Raw genomic sequence first — 21,849 nt, 5'->3', positions numbered from 1 at the left:
ATTTTATTTTTTTACAGCTAGCATTAGCTTATAGCTACAGATGGACATAACTTTGTTTATCCAAGTTTGTACTACATTTTATTGTATTGCCTTCCACTCGTCTGCAGCTGGGATAGGCTACAGCCCCCCCCCCCCCCCGCGAAACCGTAAGGGACAAGTGGTAGAAAATGGAGGGACTAATAACATAAATGACACTTTCGAGTCACCTTTTACTTGCAAAGTGGCAGCATGTTAGCATTATGTCAAAATATTTTTACCTGATAGCATGTCAGCATTGTATCAAAATGTCTCAACTATTAGCATGTTAGCATTATGGCAAAATATCTCACCTATTAGCATATTAGCAATACATCAAAATATTTTAACTAATGGCATGTTTGCATTATATCAAAATGTCTCAACTGTTAGCATGAAGTCAAATTGTTTCAACTGTTGGCATGTTTGCATTATGTCAACATTTTTCACCTATTGGCATGTTTGCATTGTCAAAAGGCCTCACCTGTTGGCATGTTAGGATTACGTTAAAATGTTTTACCTGATTGCATGTTAGCATTACATCAACATGTCTCACCTGTTGGCAAGTTAGGATTATGTCAAAATGTTTCACCAGTTAGCATGTCAACAACATGTAAACATTTTTCACCAGTTAGCATGATTGCATTGTCAAAATGTTTTAACAGATAGCATTTCATCATTAGGTCAAAATGTTTCAACTGTAAGCATGTTAGCATTATGTCAAAATGTTTCAACTATTGGCATACTAGCATCATGTCAAAATGTTTCAACTGTTAGCATGTTAGCATTATGTCAAAATGTCTCAACTTTTAGCATGTTAAAACAATTCAAGTTAACTGAAAAAACAGTACTTTGACGATAAAAGTATATTTGTGAAAAAAATGTTTAATATTAGACTTAAATGCAAGTCTTATATACAGAATATTATGAAGTGCACTTTTTCAAGTTCTCCTTAAATGCTAACACTCACCATGTCCTTCCTCAGGCTCCGAGGTACTGGTCGTTGTGGTGATGTCACTCAAACCTGACTCGTCAGAAGCTTCTGCCTCAGAGGAGGTTTCACACACCAGCACCTCGCTGGCGTCGAAGTACTCGGCCATAGAGTCGGCCACAGAAGGAGCTCGCTGGCTAGGACCTCTCTGCAAGTCAACAGTGGGGAAAGTTACGCTTGTCAAAGCTCCGTGCAAGAAATGTTGACACTGCACAAGTCAACTATTGATTGACAACATGAAATATCAACTATAGATATGACAACATGAAATATCAACTATAGATATGACAACCTGAAATATAAACTATAGATATGACAACATGAAATAACTATAGATATGACAACGTTAAATAGTATCTATGAATATAACATTAAATATCAACTATGGATCCATTCATCTATTTTCCGCTTATCCGAGTCGCAGGGGAAGCAGCCCTAGCAGGGAAGCCCAAACTTCCCTCTTCCCAGCCCGAGGTGTTCCAAGGCCAGCCTGGAGACAGTCTTCCCAACGTGTCCTGGGTCTTCCCCGTGGCCTCCTACCGGTTGGACGTGCCCTAAACACCTCCCTAGAAAGGCGTTTGGGTGGCATCCTGACCAGATGCCCGAACCACCTTACATGGTTCATCTCGATGTGGAGGAGCAGCGGCTTTACTTTGAGCTCCTTCCGGATGGCAGAGGTTCTCACCCTCTCTCTAAGGGAGAGACCCGCCACCCGGCGAAGGACACTAATTTCAGCCACTTGTACCCGTGATCTTGTCCTTTCGGTCATAACCCAAAGCTCATGACCATTGGTGAGGAAGGGAACGTAGATCGACCGATACATTGAGAGCTTTGCCTTCCGGCTCAGCTCCTCCTTCACCACAACGTAACGATACAGCGTCCGCATTAATGAAGACGCCGCACCAATCTGCCTGTTGATCTCACGATCCACTCTTCCCTCACTCGTGAACAAGACTCCTAGGTAGTTGAACTCCTCCACTTGGGGCAGGGTCTCCTCCCCAACCTGGAGATGGCACTGCACCCTTTTCAGGGCAAAAACTTGGAGGTGCTAATTCTCATCCCAGTCGCTTCACACTCAGCTGTGAACCGATCCAGTAAGAGCTGAAGATCCCGGCCAAATGAAGCCATCAGGACCACATCATCTGCAGAAAGCAGAGATCTAATCCTGCAACCACCAAACCGGATCCCCTCAAGGTCCTGACTTGCCCATAAAAGTTATGAACAGAATCGGTGACAAAGGGCAGCCTTGGCGGAGTCCAACCCTCACTGGAAACGTGTCAGACTTACCGCCGGCAATGTGGACCAAGCTCTGACACTGATTGTACAGGGATCGGACTGCCACAATCGGACAGTCCAATACCTCATACTCTCTGAGCAGTCTCCACAGGACTTCCCGAGGGACACGGTCGAATGCCTTCTTCAAGTCCACAAAGCACATGGAGACTGGTTGGAAAAACTCCCATGCACCCTCAAGGACCTTGCTGAGAGTATAGAGCTGGTCCACAGTTCCACGACCAGGACAAAAACTACACTGTTCCTCCTGAATCCGAGGTTCGACTATCCGGCGTAGCCTCCTCTCCAGTACACCTGAATAGACCTTACCCGGAAGGCTGAGGAGTGTGATCCCACGATAGTTGGAACACACCCTCGGGTTCCCCTTCTTAAAGAGAGGAACCACCACCCCAGTCTGCCAATCCAGCAGTACCACCCTCTATGTCCACGCAATGCTGCAGAGTCTTGTCAACCAAGACAGCCCCACAGCATCCAGAGCCTTAAGAAATTTCGGGCGGATCTCTTAATCAATCAATCAATGTTTATTTATAAAGTCCCAGTCCATAGTGGATCCAACATAACGGTGAGAGTCCAGTCCATAGTGGAGCCAGAAGGAAACCATCCCGAGCGGAGACTGATCAACAGCGCAGAGATGTCACCAACCGGTGCACAGGTTTTAAAACTGGTGTAATGTGCGCCCGCCTTCTGGTCATCAGGACACATGCGGCATATTTGTGTAGTACTTGTACATGCTGTAGTACATGCTAGAGCTTCTCTGTGTTTATTGGGCCATCTCTGGCTGTATTCGTAAAATGATAAAACCTGTTGTTATATATTTTTTTAAACTTAGGTCAGAGTCAAAAGCCCCGCCAAGGTGTTTCATTCCGGGTGATTGTGTCAAGGACTAAGCTTTTAGTTTGGATATGAAGACTAAAACTTCAGTCTTGTCCTGGTCCAAGTGTAAAAAGTAATCTCCCATGCAAGATGTCGTGTCTGAGATGCAAGTGTGTGCCAGCAGCATAAGTGTGGAAGTTAATCCCACGTCTCCTGATGACAGCACTAAGTGGACTCATGTCTATTTTAAAAGGAAGGGGACCTCAAATTGATCCCTGAGGCACACTAGGTGTGATTCTATGAATATTTGAGAAATATCGATCCATACTTGGCAAGAGTTTTCTGTCTGAGAGACAGGAAGTGGGAAGAGTACTAACAGGGGTTTGAGTCCACTACAAAGAATGAGGTGGTCTACTGCAGTGGTTCTCAAATGGGGGTACGCGTACCCCTGGGGGTACTTGAAGGTATGCCAAAGGGTACGTGAGATTTTTTTTAAATATTCTAAAAATAGCAACAATTCGAAAATCCTTTATAAATATATTTATTGAATAATACGTCAACAAAATATGAATGTAAGTTCATAAATTGTGAAAAGAAATGCAACAATGCAATATTCAGTGTTGACAGCTAAATTTTTTGTGGACATGTTCAATAAATATTGATGTTAAAGATTTATTTTTTTGTGAAGAAATGTTTAGAATTAAGTTGATGAATCCAGATGGATCTCTATCACAATCCCCAAAGAGGGCACTTTAAGTTGATGATTACTTCTATGTGTAGAAATCTTTATTATTAAATGAATCACTTGTTTATTTTTCAACAAGGTTTTAGTTATATTTATATCTTTTTTTCCAAATAGTTCAAGAAAGACCACTACAAATGAGCAATATTTTGCACTGTTATACAATTTAATAAATCAGAAACTGATGACATAGTGCTGTATTTTACTTTTTTATCTATTTTTTCAACCAAAAATGCTTTGCTTCTGATTAGGGGGTACTTGAATTAAAAAAAAGTTCACAGGGGGTACATCACTGAAAAAAGGTTGAGAACCACTGGTCTACTGGATCAAATGTAGCACTATGATCCAGGGGAACCAAGACTGACACTTTTTGAGAGTCCGCACTTCACCATCTTGAGGAATTTTGGAAACCTTTTTGACTTTCAGGATTATTCTCCTCATAATTATTGGAACCTAAAGCAGCCATGAAGCTCACTGACATAACTATTATTATTAACAATATTAATATATATTTTATTATTTTTTTATTAATTATAGTTTATATATTTTATCAAGCATTATTAGTTATAATTATTATTATAATTATAATTCATATCATTATTATTATCTTTGTAATTTTATCTCTGTTAATATTGATTATTATCGATGAGGTAGCGACTTGTCCAGTGTGAATGTATTATTATTATTATTGGTATTATTAGTACTATTATTATCAGTACAAAGATGGCAGACAGGTGGTAGATACACACCTGCTCTGTTCGGACAGTACAGAAGGACTCCTCAGAAGACTCGGAGGAAAAAGACAGGGAATGGACTTTGGTCTGATGGGACTGGATGTCAAGCTGCACACACACACACACCCACACACACACACACACACACACACACACACACACACACACACACACACACACACACACACACACACACACACACACAGAGAGAGAGACAGAGACAAACACACACAAAGACAGACACACACACACACACACACACACACAGACAGACAGACACACACACACACAGACAAACACACACAGAGACAGAAACACACACACACACACAAAGACACCCACAGAGACAGACACACAGAGGCACATGTACACACACACACACACACACACACACACAGACAGATACACACACACACACACATGCAAGCACGCACGCGCGCATGCACACACACACACAAACACACACACACAGACAGACAAAAAGGTTAGCGAAGGAAGGGATTAGTGACAATAAATGAATATTGTGATCAGTAAAATGTAAAAACACAATATTGTGGATTTAAAATGTTTTACACAACATTGTGTTGTTTTGTCACAATTCTGTCTACGAATATCTTTTCTTCAACTTTTTACAACTGTTGTGTGTTGCTATGGAGTGTGACGATACAGCTATTTTGTATACGGGACGAAACAGATATTGATCTGATGTGATATCAGCAGGAATAATACGGTGTATGTGCGTGTGTGTGTGGGTGTGTTGAACATGTTGATGCTCACTGAGCGTGTGTTCATAAAGCAGTGGGTGTGCGTTTCCACTTTGGGCCATTACATTATCATTATACATTATTATAATATATTATTTACATTCTTTATTATACATTATTATAATTATTCACTATTATAGTTATACATTTCTTATTATACATTATTATAATTATACAATATAATTATAAAAATGTTATATTCATTATACATTATTATGATTTTACATTATAATTATACCATTTTTACATTCATTATTATACGTGATTATAATTATTCATTAACCTTCATTGTGATACATTATCCTAATTATACATTTTTATAATCATATAATCATTATTATACATTCATATAATGATACATAAATGTGTTATTTAGTAGTGTGAATGTTATAAAGTGTTTGATGAAGTGAAATGAGTCAAACAACAATGTAATTATGAAAAATATATTATTAACCTCTGGAATGGACCTATGCTGTCTTTAAGTTGGAGTGGAGGAGGAATTGCATTTTGACAACAATACATCAAGTTAAGCTAATGATGCAATAGGTTGAATGATGCGGACACGTTTGTTAGTGGTTACTCTCTAATACTGCCACGGAGAATTTTATGTGGAAGTAATATGTAACTATAATTATTTGTTTGTATTGACACATGTCACCTTCAATAATTATTACCTATGTCTAGTTTGTGTGTGCTTAGCTGTTGTGTAGCTGCTTTGTTTACCTTTAGTAAAAGAAAATAAATGCCGTGTTTTTGGAGGACATTTATATTTTAACTGTCATCTTTGTACAGAATCTGCTTGTATCGCACATAACACTGCTTGTATTGCACATGATATCAAACACTGCTTGTATCGAACTTATCACACACTAGTAAACACTGCTTGTATCGCACATGATATCACACACTCAAGCATTCTGCTTGTATCGCACATGATATCACATAAGAAAACACTGCTTGTATCGCAGAAATTCACACACTGGTAAACACTGCTTACATTGCACATGTCGTACACTAGTAAACGCTCTGCTTGTATTGCACATGATATCACCCACTAGTAAACACTCTGCTTGTATCGAACAAGATATCACAGAAGTAAACACTGCTGGAATTGCACATGATATCACACAAAAGTAAACACGCTGCATGACTGCTTATATCGCACATGATCTCACACAAGTAAACACTACTTGTATCGCACATGATATCACTCAAATTAAACACGCTGCAGGACCACTTGTATTGCACATGATATCACACACAAGTAAACACACTGCGGAACTGTTTGTGTGATATACTTCAGTAAGTCCATGACTGAGTGTAGTACCTCAGACAAAGTACATGATTACGTGTAGTACCTCAGACAAAGTACATGATTATGTGTAGTACCTCAGACAAAGTACATGAATGTAGTGTGTAGTACCTCAGACAAAGTACATGAATGTAGTGTGTAGTACCTCAGACAAAGTACATGATTATGTGTAGTACCTCAGACAAAGTACTGCATAGAGAGGCCAGTTGTTGAGTGGTGGTGTCTCGTAAATCGGGGGCGGCCCAAGCCTGTTTGAGTCGTTCTCTCTCCAATGTCAGAACTTCATGGACAGACTTTAGACTCGTGAAAACTGTCAAGGGCAAACATAACAAGACAATAATCAAATACTACCCAAATATTATTCATGATACTTTGCTGGAGAACAAACTGAGTACTTTGAAGTCAACGTTCACATAAAATGATTTGCGATGATCTTATTTGTATTTTTGTTCTTGTTAAAAACATTTAAATTGTTTTTGTTTAGTTTTCATTGTAATGATGGATGATGTGTCATGTTGTGTACTTTGTGTACATTTTTATGTACACTGTCAGGTAAACTGTCTTGGACATCGTGTACACTCTTGTGTATGTTGCCATGTTTGTCAACATTGCCGTGTTTGTGTACAATACCATGTACACTGTCTTGTTTGTGTACCTCAACGTGTACATTGTCGTGTTTGTGTACATGACCGTGTACATTGTCGTGTTTGTGTACATGACAGTGTACATTGTCGTGTTTGTGTACATTTATGTGTACATTGTCGTGTTTGTTTACATTAAAATGTCCATTGTCATGTTTATTTACATTGTCGTGTTTGTGTACATTACCATGTCTTGTTTGTGTACCTTAACGTGTACATTGTAGTGTTTGTGTACATTAGCGTGTACATTGTCGTGTTTGTGTACATTAGCGTGTACATTGTCATGTTCGTGTAAATTACATTATATTGTGTACATTAGCGTGTACATTGTCTTGTTTGTGTACATTACCGTCTACATTGTCGTGTTTGTGTACATTACCGTGTACATTGTCGTGTTTTTGTATTTTACCGTGTACATTGTCGTGTTTGTGTACATTAACGTGTACATTGTCGTGTTTGTGTACATTACTGTGTACATTGTCGTGTTTGTGTACATTACTGTGTACATTACAATCTACATTGTCGTGTTTGTGTACATTGTCGTGTTTGTGTACATGACAGTGTACATTGTTGTGTTTGTGTACATGACCGTGTACATTGTCGTGTTTGTGTACATGACCGTGTACATTGCCGTTTAACATTGTTAAGTTTGTGTACATTACCGTCTACATTGTCATGTTTTCGTACATTACCATGTACATTGTAGTGTTTTTGTATTTTACCGTGTCGATTGTCGTGTTTGTGTAGTGTCGTGTTTGTGTACATTACCATGTACATTGTCATGTTTGTGTATGTTATCGTGTTTGATTACATTACCGTGTATATTGTCTTGTTTGATTACATTACCGTGTACATTGTCGTGTTTGTGTACATTACCGTGTACATTGTCGTGTTTGTGTACATGACCGCGTACATTGTAGTGTTTGTGTACATGACCGCGTACATTGTAGTATTTGTGTACATGACCTTGTACATTGTAGTGTTTGTGAACATGACCTTGTAAATTGTTGTGTTTGTGTACATGACCGTGTACATTGTCGTGTTTGTGTACATGACCGTGTACATTGTCGTGTTTGTGTACATGACCGTGTACATTGTCGTGTTTGTGTACATGACCGTGTACATTGTCGTGTTTGTGTACATGACCGTGTACATTGTCGTGTTTGTGTACATGACCGTGTACATTGTCGTGTTTGTGTAAATGACCGTGTACATTGTCGTGTTTGTGTACATGACCGTGTACATTGTCGTGTTTATGTACATGACCGTGTACATTGTCGTGTTTGTGTACATGACCGTGTACATTGTTGTGTTTGTGTACATGACCGTGTACATTGTTGTGTTTGTGTACATGACCGTGTCCATTGTCGTGTTTGTGTAAATGACCGTGTACATTGTCGTGTTTGTGTATATGACCGTGTACTTTGTCGTGTTTGTGTACATTACTGTGTACATTGTAGGGTTTGTGTACATTACTGTGTACATTACAATCTACATTGTCGTGTTTGTGTACATTACCGTGTACTTTGTCATGTTTGTATGCATAGTCGTGTTTGTGTACATTACCATGTACGTTGTCATGTTTTTGTATGTTATCATGTTTGTGTACATTAAAGTTTACATTGTCGTGTTTGTGTACATTACCGTGTACATTGTCGTGTTTGTGTACATGGCCATGTACTTTGTCATGTTTGTGTACATTACTGTGTACATTGTCGTGTTTGTGTACATTACTGTGTACATTACAATCTACATTGTCGTGTTTGTGTACATTGTCGTGTCCATTTTCATGTTTGTATGCAGTCGTGTTTGTGTACATTACAGTTTACATTGTCGTGTTTGTGTACATAACCGTGTACATTGTCGTGTTTGTGTACATGACAGTGTACATTGTAGTGTTTGTGTACATGACAGTGTACATTGTAGTGTTTGTGTACATGACAGTGTACATTGTCGTGTCTGTGTACATGACGGTGTACATTGTCGTGTCTGTGTACATGACCATGTACAGTTGTGTTTATGTACATGACCGTGTACATTGTCGTGTTTGTGTACATGACCACGTACATTGTAGTATTTGTGTACATGACCTTGAACATTGTAGTGTTTGTGTACATGACCTTGTACATTGTCGTGTTTGTGTACATGACCGTGTACAATGTCGTGTTTGTGTACATGACAGTGTACATTGTCGTGTTTGTGTACATGACCGTGTACATTGTCGTGTTTGTGTACATTGTCGTGTTTGTGTACATGACCGTGTACATTGTCGTGTTTGATTACATGACCGTGTACATTGTCGTGTTTGTGTAAATGACGGTGTACATTGTCGTGTTTGTGTAAATGGCCGTGTACATTGTCGTGTTTGTGTAAATGGCCGTGTACATTGTCGTGTTTGTGTAAATGCCCGTGTACATTGTCGTGTTTGTGTAAATGACCGTGTACATTGTCGTGTTTGTGTATATGACCGTGTACATTGTCGTGTTTGTGTAGATGACCGTGTACTTTGTCGTGTTTGTGTACATTACTGTGTACATTGTCGTGTTTGTGTACATTACCGTGTACATTGTCATGTTTGTATGCATAGTCGTGTTTGTGTACATTACTATGTACGTTGTCATGTTTTTGTATGTTATCGTGTTTGTGTACATTGTCGTGTTTGTGTACATGACCGTGAACATTGTCGTGTTTGTGTACATGACCGTGTACATTGTCGTGTTTGTGTACATGACAGTGTACATTGTAGTGTTTGTGTACATGACCGTGTACATTGTCGTGTTTGTGTACATTACAGTTTACATTGTCGTGTTTGTGTACATTACCGTGTACATTGTCGTGTTTGTGTACATGACCGTGTACATTGTCGTGTTTGTGTACATGACAGTGTACATTGTAGTGTTTGTGTACATGACCGTGTACATTGTCGTGTTTGTGTACATTACAGTTTACATTGTCGTGTTTGTGTACATTACCGTGTACATTGTCGTGTTTGTGTACATGGCCGTGTACATTGTCGTGTTTGTGTACATGACATTGTACATTGTAGTGTTTGTGTACATGACGGTGTACATTGTCGTGTCTATGTACATGACGGTGTACATTGTCGTGTCTGTGTACATGACCGTGTACAGTTGTGTTTATGTACATGACCGTGTACATTGTCGTGTTTATGTACATGACCGTGTACATTGTCGTGTTTGTGTAAATGACCGTGTACATTGTTGTGTTTGTGTACATGACCGTGTACATTGTCGTGTTTGTGTACATGACCGTGTACATTGCCGTGTTTGTGTACATGACCGTGTACATTGCCGTGAACACTGTTAAGTTTGTGTACATTACCGTCTACATTGTCATGTTTGTGTACATTACCGTGTACATTGTCGTGTTTTTGTATTTTACCGTGTACATTGTCGTGTTTGTGTACATTGTCGTGTTTGTGTATATTAATGTGTACATTGTCATGTTTGTATGCATAGTCGTGTTTGTGTACATTACCGTGTACATTGTCGTGTTTTTGTACTTTACCGTTTACATTGTCATGTTTGATTACATTACTGTGTACATTGTCGTGTTTGTGTACATGACCGTGTACATTGTCGTGTTTGTGTACATGACCGTGTACATTGTCGTGTTTGTGTACATGACCGTGTACATTGTCGTGTTTGTGTACATGACCGTGTACATTGTCGTGTTTGTGTACATGACCGTGTACATTGTCGTGTTTGTGTACATGACCGTGTACATTGTCGTGTTTGTGTACATGACCGTGTACATTGTCGTGTTTGTGTACATGACCGTGTACATTGTCGTGTTTGTGTAAATGACCGTGTACATTGTCGTGTTTGTGTACATGACCGTGTACATTGTCGTGTTTATGTACATGACCGTGTACATTGTTGTGTTTGTGTAAATGACCGTGTACATTGTCGTGTTTTTGTACATGACCGTGTACATTGTCGTGTTTGTGTACATGACCGTGTACATTGTTGTGTTTGTGTAAATGACCGTGTACATTGTCGTGTTTGTGTATATGACCGTATACATTGTCGTGTTTGTGTACACGACCGTGTACATTGTCGTGTTTGTGTACATGTCCGTGTACATTGTCGTGTTTGTGTACATGACTGTGTACATTGTCGTGTTTGTGTACATGACCGTGTACATTGTCGTGTTTGTGTAAAAGACCATGTACAGTGTCGTGTTTGTGTAAATGACCATGTACATTGTGGTGTTTGTGTAAATGACCATGTACATTGTGGTGTTTGTGTAAATGACCGTGTACATTGTGGTGTTTTTGTACATGACTGTGTACATTGCCGGGTTTTTGTACATGACTGTGTACATTGTCGTGTTTTTGTACATGACTGTGTACATTGTCGTGTTTGTGTAAATGACCATGTACATTGTCGTGTTTGTGTAAATGACCGTGTACATTGTCGTGTTTGTGTACATGACCGTGTAAATTGTTGTGTTTGTGTACATGACCGTGTACATTGTTGTGTTTGTGTACATTGTTGTGTTTGTGTACATGACCGTGTACATTGTCGTGTTTGTGTACATGTCCGTGTACATTGCCGTGTACATTACTGTGTACATTGTCGTGTTTGTGTACATTGCCGTGAACATTTTCATGTTTTTGTACATTACCGTGTACGTTGTTTATATCAGTGATGAAGTCCACTTAGTGAATCAGTGGAAAGTATATTTCCTTATTTACAAATGTTTCCGACATGAATAAATATGATAGTTCATCCTTGTGGCCTGGAATGGAGATAAAAACAAACCTTTTTGTGAGAGTTTGCAGACGTCCTGGTGGATTTTATTGGCCTCAGGTGAGGCCACCAGGGGGTTGGACAACTGGGAGTAGACGTGGTGTGGGATGGACTGCAGAGAACTGAAGTTGGTGTTCAGTTGGTTGGAATTGAACTGAAGAAAAAAAAAGAACCATTACTGTTATAGTAGTATTTTTATTGTTATTCGTATTGGTATTGATATAATTCTATTAGTATTATTAATAGCTTAGAGACTTCATTTTTTTGTCATTCAAATGTGAAATTTACACTACAGACAAGGTTGCATTAGCTGCATGTATCCATCCATCTTCTTCCGCTTATCCGAGGTCGGGTCGCGGGGGCAGCAGCCTAAACAGGGAAGCCCAGACTTCCCTCTCCCCGGCCACTTTGTCCAGCTCTTCCCGGGGGATCCCGAGGCATTCCCAGGCCAGCTAGGAGACATAGTCTTCCCAATGTGTCCTGGGTCTTCCCTAGGGAGGCGTTCGGGTGGCATCCTGACCAGATGCCCGAACCACCTCATCTGGCGCCTCTCGATGTGGAGGAGCAGCGACTTTACTTTGAGCTCCCTCCGGATAGCAGAGCTTCTCACCCTGTCTCTAACGGAGAGCCCTGCCACCTGGCGGAGGAAACTAATTTCGGATGCTTGTACCCGTGAGCTTCTCCTTTCGGCCATAACCCAAAGCTCATGACCATAGATGAGGATGGGAACGTAGATCGACCGATAAATTGAGAGCTTTTCCTTCCAGCTCAGCTACTTCTTCCTCACAACGGATCGATAAAGCGTCCGCATTACTGAAGACGCCGCACCAATCCGCCTGTCGATCTCGCGACCCACTCTTCCCTCACTTGTGAACAAGACTCCCATGTACATGAACTCCTCCACTTGGGGCAGGGTCTCCTACCAAACATGAAGATGACACTCCACCTTTTTCCGGGCGAGAACCATGGACTCTGACTTGGAGGTTTTGATTCTCATCCCAGTTGCTTCACACTCGGCTGTGAACCGATCCAGTGAGAGCTGAACATCCTGGCCAGTTGAAGCCATCAGGAACAAATCATCTGCAAAAAGCAGAGACCTACTCCTGCACCCACTATACCAGATCCCCTCAACGTCCTGACTGTGCCTAGAAATTGCATCCATAAAAGTTATGAACAAAATCGGTGACAAAGGGCAGCCTTGGCGGAGTCCAACCCTCATTGGAAACGTGTTCGGCTTACCGCCAGCCATGCGGACCAAGCTCTGACACTGATCGTACAGGGAGCAGACCGCAACAATCAGACAGTCCGATACCTCATAATCTCTGAGCACTTCCCACAGGACTTCCCGAGGAACACGGTCGAATGCTTTCTCCAAGTCCACAAAGCACTTGTAGACTGGTTGGGCAAACTCCCATGCACCCTGCCAAGAGTATAGAGCTGGTCCACAGTTCCACGACCAGGACAAAACCAAACTGTTCCTCCTGAATCTGAGGTTCGACTATCCGGCGTAGCCTCCTCTCTAGTAAACCTGAATAGACCTTACCGGGAAGGATGAGGAGTGTGATCCCACGATAGTTGGAACACACCACCCGGTTCTCCTCCTTAAAGAGAGGTTACCGCCCCGGATTTCCACGCGATGCTGCATCCAGAACCTTAAGAAACTCAGGGCGGATCTCATCCACCCCCCGGAGCTTTTTAATCATCAAACTCAGCCTCAGAAATAAGAGAGCCCACCACAGATTCCCCAGGCACTGCTTCCTCATAGGAAGATGTGTTGGTGGGATTGAGGAGGTCTTCGAAGTATTCCCTCCACTGATTCACAACAGCCGCAGTCGAGGTCAGCAGAACATCATCATCACCACACATGGTGTTGACAATGCACTGCTTCCCCTTCCTGAGGTGGAGGATGGTGGTCCAGAATCCCTCCGAAGCCGTCCGGAAGTCATTTTCCACGGCTTCCCCGAACTCCTTCCATGTCCGAGTTTTTGCCTCGCGACCGCTGAAGCCGCAGATCGCTTGGCCTGTCGGTACCTGTCTGCTGCCTCCGGAGTCCTAACAGCCAAAAAGACCAGATAGGACTCTTTCTTCAGCTTGACGGCCTTCCTCACCATAGGTGTCCACCAACGGGTTCTGGGATTACTGCCACGACAGGCACCAACTACCTTGTGGCCACAGCTCCAATCACCCGCCTCGACAATAGAGGTACTTGTAGTGCAGGATAAAAGAGCAATAAGGTGCAGATATAAATAGATTACTGTACAGATAAATATATTGCACTTTTGCATATGCATCCACGTTTATGGATGTATGTTATATTGTATAGATATATGGTATACCATTCCTATTAATACTATTAAATTTTTTTAGTACTATGAATATAATTATTAGCATTGTTATTATTGTTATTAGTATTATTAATACTATTTTATTATTAGTATTCCTATTATTGTGATTATTGGTAATATTAGTGGTAATATGAATATTATCATTATTAGTAAAATTAATACCATTATATTATTGTTAATAGTATTATTCATATCATTATTAGAACTATTGTAATAAATTGTTTTTATTATTTCTTTGGGATTATTTGAGTTTTTGAGGATGACATTTGGCCTGCAGGGGGCAGCACAGACTTTTCATCAACTCATGGCTTCTGTTCGAGGGGATTTATCTTTGTTTTTTTATTTGGACGATAATCTAGTGGCCAGTCGATCAGCCGGAGAACATATGATACATTTACGGTTGCTGTTTAGCCGGTTGAACGAACATGGGCTGATGGTGAACCAAGTGCCAATTTGGAGTAACTGATATTGACTCTCTTGGCCACTAGGTGTCCTCCCAAGGTGCTGTTTCCCTGCCTATACTGGTGTTGGCAATCTCCAAGTTTCCACACCCATTAACTCTCAAGCTGCTTCAGGAGTTTCTCAGAATGGTACATTTTTATAACCGTTTCATTCCACGTGCAGCTCATCTCAAACACACCCTTCATAGGGCATTAAAGGGGAGGAAAGGTTCACAGGAAGTGAATTGCTCTCCTGACAAGTTGCAAGCATTTGAAGACACAAAGTCTTCTCTGGCCAGCACAACCTTGCTAGCACATCCTTCTCCTACTGCTCCTTTGGCTCTCACTACTGATGCCTCGGTGCGATTAGTGAGCAGTAGGTGGCAGGAACATGACAGCCCATGGCCTTCTTCAGCAGGCAACTCAGTGCAGATGAAAGGAAATACAGCACTTTTGACAGGGAGCTCCTGGTCTTGTTCCTGGCGACCAGCCATTTCAGGTTCCTGTAGGAAGGTCATGATTTTACAGCTTTTGTGGACCACAAACCTATGAATTTTGCCATGGCTAAAACTTCAGACCCCTGGTCTGCCCGCCAGCAACGCCAGCTTGCATCCATCTCAGAGTTCACTACCAAAACTAGGCATGTGGCCGGAAAGCACAATGGAGTAGCGGACTGTCTGTCACGGGTGCTTATCAGTGCTGTACACCTGGGTCTCGACTTCGCAGAGATGGCAGCGGATCAGAGAAAGGATCCAGATTTTCAAGCCTGGCGCACAGCGGTAACCGGTGTGCAGTTTGTGGATGTCCCCTGCCATGGCAATGGTTCCACATTGCTCTGTGACATTTCTACTGGTCCACCTCGTCAGATGGTTCCTGCGGCTTGGCGCCAGCGGGTGTTTGATACTGTGCATGCTCTCTCACTCCGGCGTGAAGGCATCTGTGAGGCTGGTTAGCACCAAATTCATCTGGCCAGGAATGCGGAAGGATGTCAGGGGGTTGGGCAGCCATAGGTGTGTGTTGCCAGCGGGCCATGGTCCACCAGCACATCAGGGCACCGCTGGAACCCGACGAGGTGCTAGATCGGTGGTTTGACCATGTGCATGTGGCAATGCCCTCCTCTCGTGGGTGCACTCAACTCCTCACTATGGTGACAGAACTACTAGACGACCAGAGGCAGTTCCACTCTCATCAACAACAACGGATGAGATTGCTGAAGAGAGGAGCTCAGTTCACTTCAGAGCTGTGGAACGCAATGGTTGTAGAGCTGGGGGTACAGCTGCATCGCATTACTGGTCATCACCCTCAGGCTAACGGGATCTGAAAGATTTCATCGCTCGCTAAAGGCTGCCCTCCGGGCTAGCCTCACAGACAGTGGATGGGTTGACCGTTTACCGTGGGTAATGTTGGGCCTGCTCTCTGCTCCGAAGGAGGACCTCCAGGCCTCGGCTGCTGAATTGGTCCACGGTAAACACACCCTCAGTTTACACTGAGGGTGCCAGGCGACTTCCTGCCCACGACCTCGGGTCAAGGGACAAAAGTGGCCCATCGTCCTGCTGCTCAGGGCCCCGCCAAAACAGTTGTGCTTGTCCCCATGCATCACTGTTTGCCTCATTTCTGTATGCCCAAAGACCTCCTGGCGTCAAAGTTTGTTCCTCCATCATGGTGGTCATTGGTCCCCACTACGACTTCCTTAAGACAGCCCCTTTTGAGTAGTGAAAGCAGGGCTCAAGAACTTTGTCATAAACTTGGGTGTCAGCATAAGCGCGTTACTGTCGATCAGATAAAGCCTGCCCATCAGGACCCGGACAGTGTGACACTACCTGCACTCCCACTTCGTCAGGGCCGGACGCCTGCATCTGTTCCTGTGACCTCTTTTGACAGACGGTCTGGATTTTCCGCTCTTTTGGCCCAGGCTCATCAATGTTACCCTCCAAGGGCAACATTGTCTGTACCCATGGACACTCTGCGGACTAGCTGCTATGGGGCATCCTACTAGACTGCCTAAAACAACCTAGTTTGGGGATTTCTGGGTTTTAGGTGTTCTTTCTCTCTGTGAAGCTAATTGTTCTCGCCACCAGATTGGGGATTGGTGGCTAGGTGGGATATGACCAGTTCTAAGGGGACACACTTAAAGAAAAAAAAAAAGTGGAACAAGTGGTTGTTGTGGAAAGACTTTTGAGAATAAACCCACCGGCTCAGAACTACTGCTCTCCAGCCTCATTGTCTCGACAGCCACAGTATTATTAGTTATTATTATTTATATCGTCATTGATATTGTTTGTTATCATTTATTATTATTACTACCGGTAGTATTATGTATTAAGCACTAACCTTTTCCACTTTGAATAAAAATATAAGACAGGAATGTCGTCGTCATTGCTTGCAAAAATGTGATATTTGATCAATAATAATAATGATATTATTAATAATGATAATAACGGTCATAATAATATCAATAATAATAATAAATCATATTGATAATAATGATAATAATAGTATTAACAATGATATTAAAAATTATGTTAATAATGATAATACAATAATAATAATAACATTATTTATGATGATGATAATAATAATAATACTGCAATGACGTGGCGACTTGTCCAGGGTGTACCCGGCCTTCCCCCCGACTGTAGCTGAGACAGGCACCAGCGCCCCCCGCAAGCCTCAAGGGAATAGGCGGTAGAAAATGGATGGATGGATGGATGGATTAATAATGATAGTAATATTAATATTGACTATAATAATGATAACGATAATAATATTAATAATAATACTAATATTGATAATAATAATTACATTAATATTAATATTAGTAATGATGATAATGATATTAATAAAAATGATATCATGTGATGAAGTAAACTGATTTATTGCCATATTTCATTCATGTGACCTCACCCTGCGTACATGAAATGTTTGTGAGTACTTCTTCCACTCACCAGCCCCATGGCTTCCACGCGGGACAAAGTCCTGGAGTGTCCGTACATCCTTCCTCCCTTCTTTGGTTTCTCCAGGGACAGATTCTACAAAACATGTCAAACGCTCACTCTCCAAAATTATATCCTTTATTTAAGTACAGTAATCCTCTAATGGGTTCCAGGCCCGACCGTGGTAAAATAGCAGTATTATTGTTATTAATACATCAAACATCTTTATAGAGCAAGGAAAAAACTGTTAATGACAGCATGATATCGCTCGTTTAAATCTGGCGAAGCAACGCAGTAAAAAATTTCAAATGCTAAGAATAAAAAAATAAATAAAAACAAGGAAAAAGAAAATACCAAGAATAAAAAAGAAAAGATAAAAGACAAAATGCTAAGAATAAAAAAATTTAAACAAAATACTAAGAATAAAAAATAAAACAAGAAAAAAGAAAATCCTAACAAGAAAAAAAAATTAATAAAATAAAAAATGCTAGAAAACAAAAATTAAAAAGAAAAACAAGAAAAAAGAAAATGCTAGGAATAAAAAAGAAAGAAAGAAAGAACAAAGAAAATGCAAAAAATAAAAATATACATAAAAACAGGAAAAAAGAAAATGCTACGAATAAATAAAAAAAAGAAAAAAGAAAATGCAAAGAATAAAAAAGAAAAAGAAATAAGAAAATGCTAATAAAAAAATAAAAAAATTAAAGAAAACAGGCAAATCCTAATTATAAAAAAGAAGAATAAATAAATGCTAAAAGGGACTAAAACAAATAAATAAAAACGGACATCACACTTAAATTTTCTTGTACTGCACATTGAAAATAATATTCTAATATTTCTATGTAGAGCTTTATAAATCTTATAAATATGTTAACAAAATTGGAGAATGTAAAAAATAATATGTGATTTATAATAAATCATATTTTCATCTTTACACTGCTTTGAACCATTCGGGTTCTTAATGAGTCTTGTTTAATTCTTTTAAGAGATCAAACATATTCTCTACATTTCTCACAAGGTTATTTTTAGCAGCGTATTAAATCATATTTTCACGTGAATACCAATATTTCATTTGTGGAAATCTCATATTTGGATGTTTATAATTTTTAGATAGATGTTCTGATGGTCTTTTATACTGATAACGATACCGATCATTCAGGAGGGAAATCGGCTGATACCAATTACGTGTATTAACTGTAAATATTTTATGTGTTTATAATGAGTGCTATGACTATAAAAATATCAACAATATTTCATCAAACAAAGTCAATTTTACTCAATAAATTAAAATGATCAATAATCCTAATGATCATCATCACAATAACTACATGCAGTAGGTTATGGTTAGTTTTGTTTTCTCACATAGTCAATAGTACACACTAACTCAATGGTTCCCAAACTTTTGCAGGCTGGCGCCCCCTTGGCTCCCCAATGAATTCCTAGCGCCCCCCCAGACACATATGGAAACAAACACCTCTTTCTTGATATTTGGTATGCTGCAATTTGAAAAGAGAAAGGATAAACACAAATGTGTATTTCACAAATAAAACCCAATTTAGTGAACCAATTTATTTTTTAGCAGTTTTAACTGTTTCAGCAACATAGAATGGTAAATAAACATTCCACCAGTAACCTTCATTGTCTCACACTTAATATTAATGGGATGGATGTGCTTGGTGCAGGGACATAAGCTTCTCAACATCAGGCTGGAACTCACTAAGAAGAAGTCGTAGATCCCCGCGGTCAGTAATTTTCAGTCGGTTTCTTTGCTTGGAAAGAAGCAAGGCGACTGCACTGAAGCCCCGTTCAACTAAATATGATGTTGGCGTGTGGTAACCGGACCCTGATGCGTCGTCCACTGACTCGTCCTGCTGCACGTGTTGTGTACAAATCGTCAAACAAACGTTCGAACTTCTGACTTCGACTTCGGACTGCCGCCCCCCTACCGCCCCCTTCTTCCTCATCGCCCCCCCAGATCTTTCCACCGCCCCCAGGGGGGCGGTACCGCCCACTTTGGGAACCACTGCACTAACTAAAATATATTATTAATCATAATAATAAGACAAATTAGATCATGATTAGTGTTTTGTTTAAAACCCAGTAAATAGTACACAATAACAAAAATATGTTATTATTAATAATAATCATAATAATAATTTCAAACTAGATGTAGTAGATCAGGATTATTGTTTTTATTTATAACCAAGTCAATAGTACACAAATAAATAAAATATATTAATAATCATCATAATAAAAGCAATAATAATAATAATCACAATAATAATCATACTATTATAACAATTATCATAATCAAAATAATGATAATCAAAAAAATATCATTGTAGTTATTACTATGATTTTGGACATGCTTTGTCTATTTTTATTCATAGTGCTTATTTTGTTTGTCTTCTTCAAAATACTTTTCTGCTTTCAAGCTGTGTAACAGGTGTAGACCACTCCTTCAGTGATACTACTTGTACAGGAAGTAAGCGGCTCACCTGCATGCTGATGCGCATCTGCAGGTCGCGGTCCGTCACTGGTAAACCTCCCTCCAGCCAATGCAGTCGCTGGATGAGATGCATCAGCTCCGCCAAGTCGGTCTGACAGCGACTGAGGTCTGGTGGAGGAAACCATGTAGGAATGTTATCATTAATATGTTGTTATCCTCATCAATGATGTTATTATTAATAATAAGATGTTATCATCAATAATATTATTATTAATATGTTTTTATTATCAACAATATGTTAATTTGTTGTTATCAATAATATGTTATTGTTAGCATGGTATTATCATAATTATATGTATTATTACAATATTTTTTTATTAATAGCATGTTTTTATTATCATCAATAATATTTTATTAATATGTTTTTATTTTCATCAATAATGTTATGTTTTTATTATAAATATGTTATTAATAATAATATGTTATCATCAATAATATTTTATTAGCATGTTATCATATTTATATGTATTAAAATATGTTGTATTAATAGTATGTTTTTATTATCGTCAATATTTTATTTTTAATAATATGTTGTTATTATCAGCAATAATGTTATTATTAATATGTTTTTATTATCAACAATACGTTATTATTATCAAAAATATGTTAATAATAATAATATGTTATTACCATCAATATGTTGTTATTATTAGCAGGTTATTAGAATTATATGTATTATTAAAATCATATGTTTTATTAATAGTATGTTTTTATTATCATCAATGTTTTTAATAATAGCATATTTTCATTATCATCAATACAATTTTATTAATAATAATATGTTGTATCAACGTTCCAAACATTCCCAGATTTCTCAGAATCCATGTTTTCCGGGACATTTTTCAAACATACACCAATTCCACATTTTTCCACCAATTCAAATCATTCCACCTTCAACACATTCCACTCATCCCAGACATTCAAACTATTTTTTTCCAAAACTAAAAAAATTACAGGAATTACCAGAATTCCTGGTTTTAAAAACACTAATTCCCCCCTCCTTCCACATTTTTCAACCCACTTCAACCATTCCACCGTCAAAACATTCCTTTTAATCCGGACAAAAAACGAAGTTATTTTTGGAAATGGAAAAATTCCCGGTTTTCCTGAAATTCCAGGAATTCCTTAATACAGTTTGTCAATTAAAAATGTTACTACTTGAATATTTCTCGATCGATTTAGAAGAAATTCCAACACCAACCATTTCAACTCATTCAGAACATTTAAATTTTTTAGCATTTTCCCAAAAAATAAACGCTTTTCCAAAAATTCCCAAATTTCCATGAAATTCCCATTGAAAAGAATGGAACACTTTTCTAAGTTCCACAACTCCCACATTTTTTGTCTGATTCAAACCATTCAAACTTCAAAATATTCAGCCTGTTCAGGAATTGTGTGCTCTACTTCAATAATTCTAAAATTAATTCCAGGATTTCCAGGTATTCCCAGTTTTTAGGGACATTTTCCCCATTCAAAATTAATTATCCATTTTTCAAACAGCCACAACTTCCACATTTTTCTCACGATTTAAATCATTCATAC

At 39.4% G+C, this 21,849-nt stretch overlaps 1 protein-coding gene across 5 annotated transcripts in view; it reads right to left on the bottom strand.

Moving 5' to 3' along the window:
* Positions 1–21,849, bottom strand: part of LOC133556232 (oxysterol-binding protein-related protein 6-like) — a 74,631-nt gene that overhangs the window by 16,265 nt on the left and 36,517 nt on the right. For 4 of the 5 annotated variants that reach the window (XM_061905956.1, XM_061905955.1, XM_061905957.1 and 1 more), the window contains exons 8-13: positions 20,297–20,415; positions 17,811–17,894; positions 12,093–12,234; positions 6,841–6,974; positions 4,604–4,696; positions 986–1,154 (exon numbers count right to left, since the gene is read on the bottom strand). In XM_061905956.1, coding sequence (XP_061761940.1) covers positions 986–1,154; positions 4,604–4,696; positions 6,841–6,974; positions 12,093–12,234; positions 17,811–17,894; positions 20,297–20,415 — 741 coding nt within the window. The remainder of the gene's footprint in view (positions 1–985; positions 1,155–4,603; positions 4,697–6,840; positions 6,975–12,092; positions 12,235–17,810; positions 17,895–20,296; positions 20,416–21,849) is intronic. The other variant, XM_061905959.1, reaches the window with a different exon arrangement.

This window comes from Nerophis ophidion, linkage group LG07, assembly GCF_033978795.1.
Source record: "Nerophis ophidion isolate RoL-2023_Sa linkage group LG07, RoL_Noph_v1.0, whole genome shotgun sequence".
Lineage (NCBI taxonomy): Eukaryota > Metazoa > Chordata > Actinopteri > Syngnathiformes > Syngnathidae > Nerophis > Nerophis ophidion.
The sequence above is the reverse complement of the archived record's forward strand: the minus strand, read 5'-3'. Positions and strand labels throughout refer to the sequence as shown.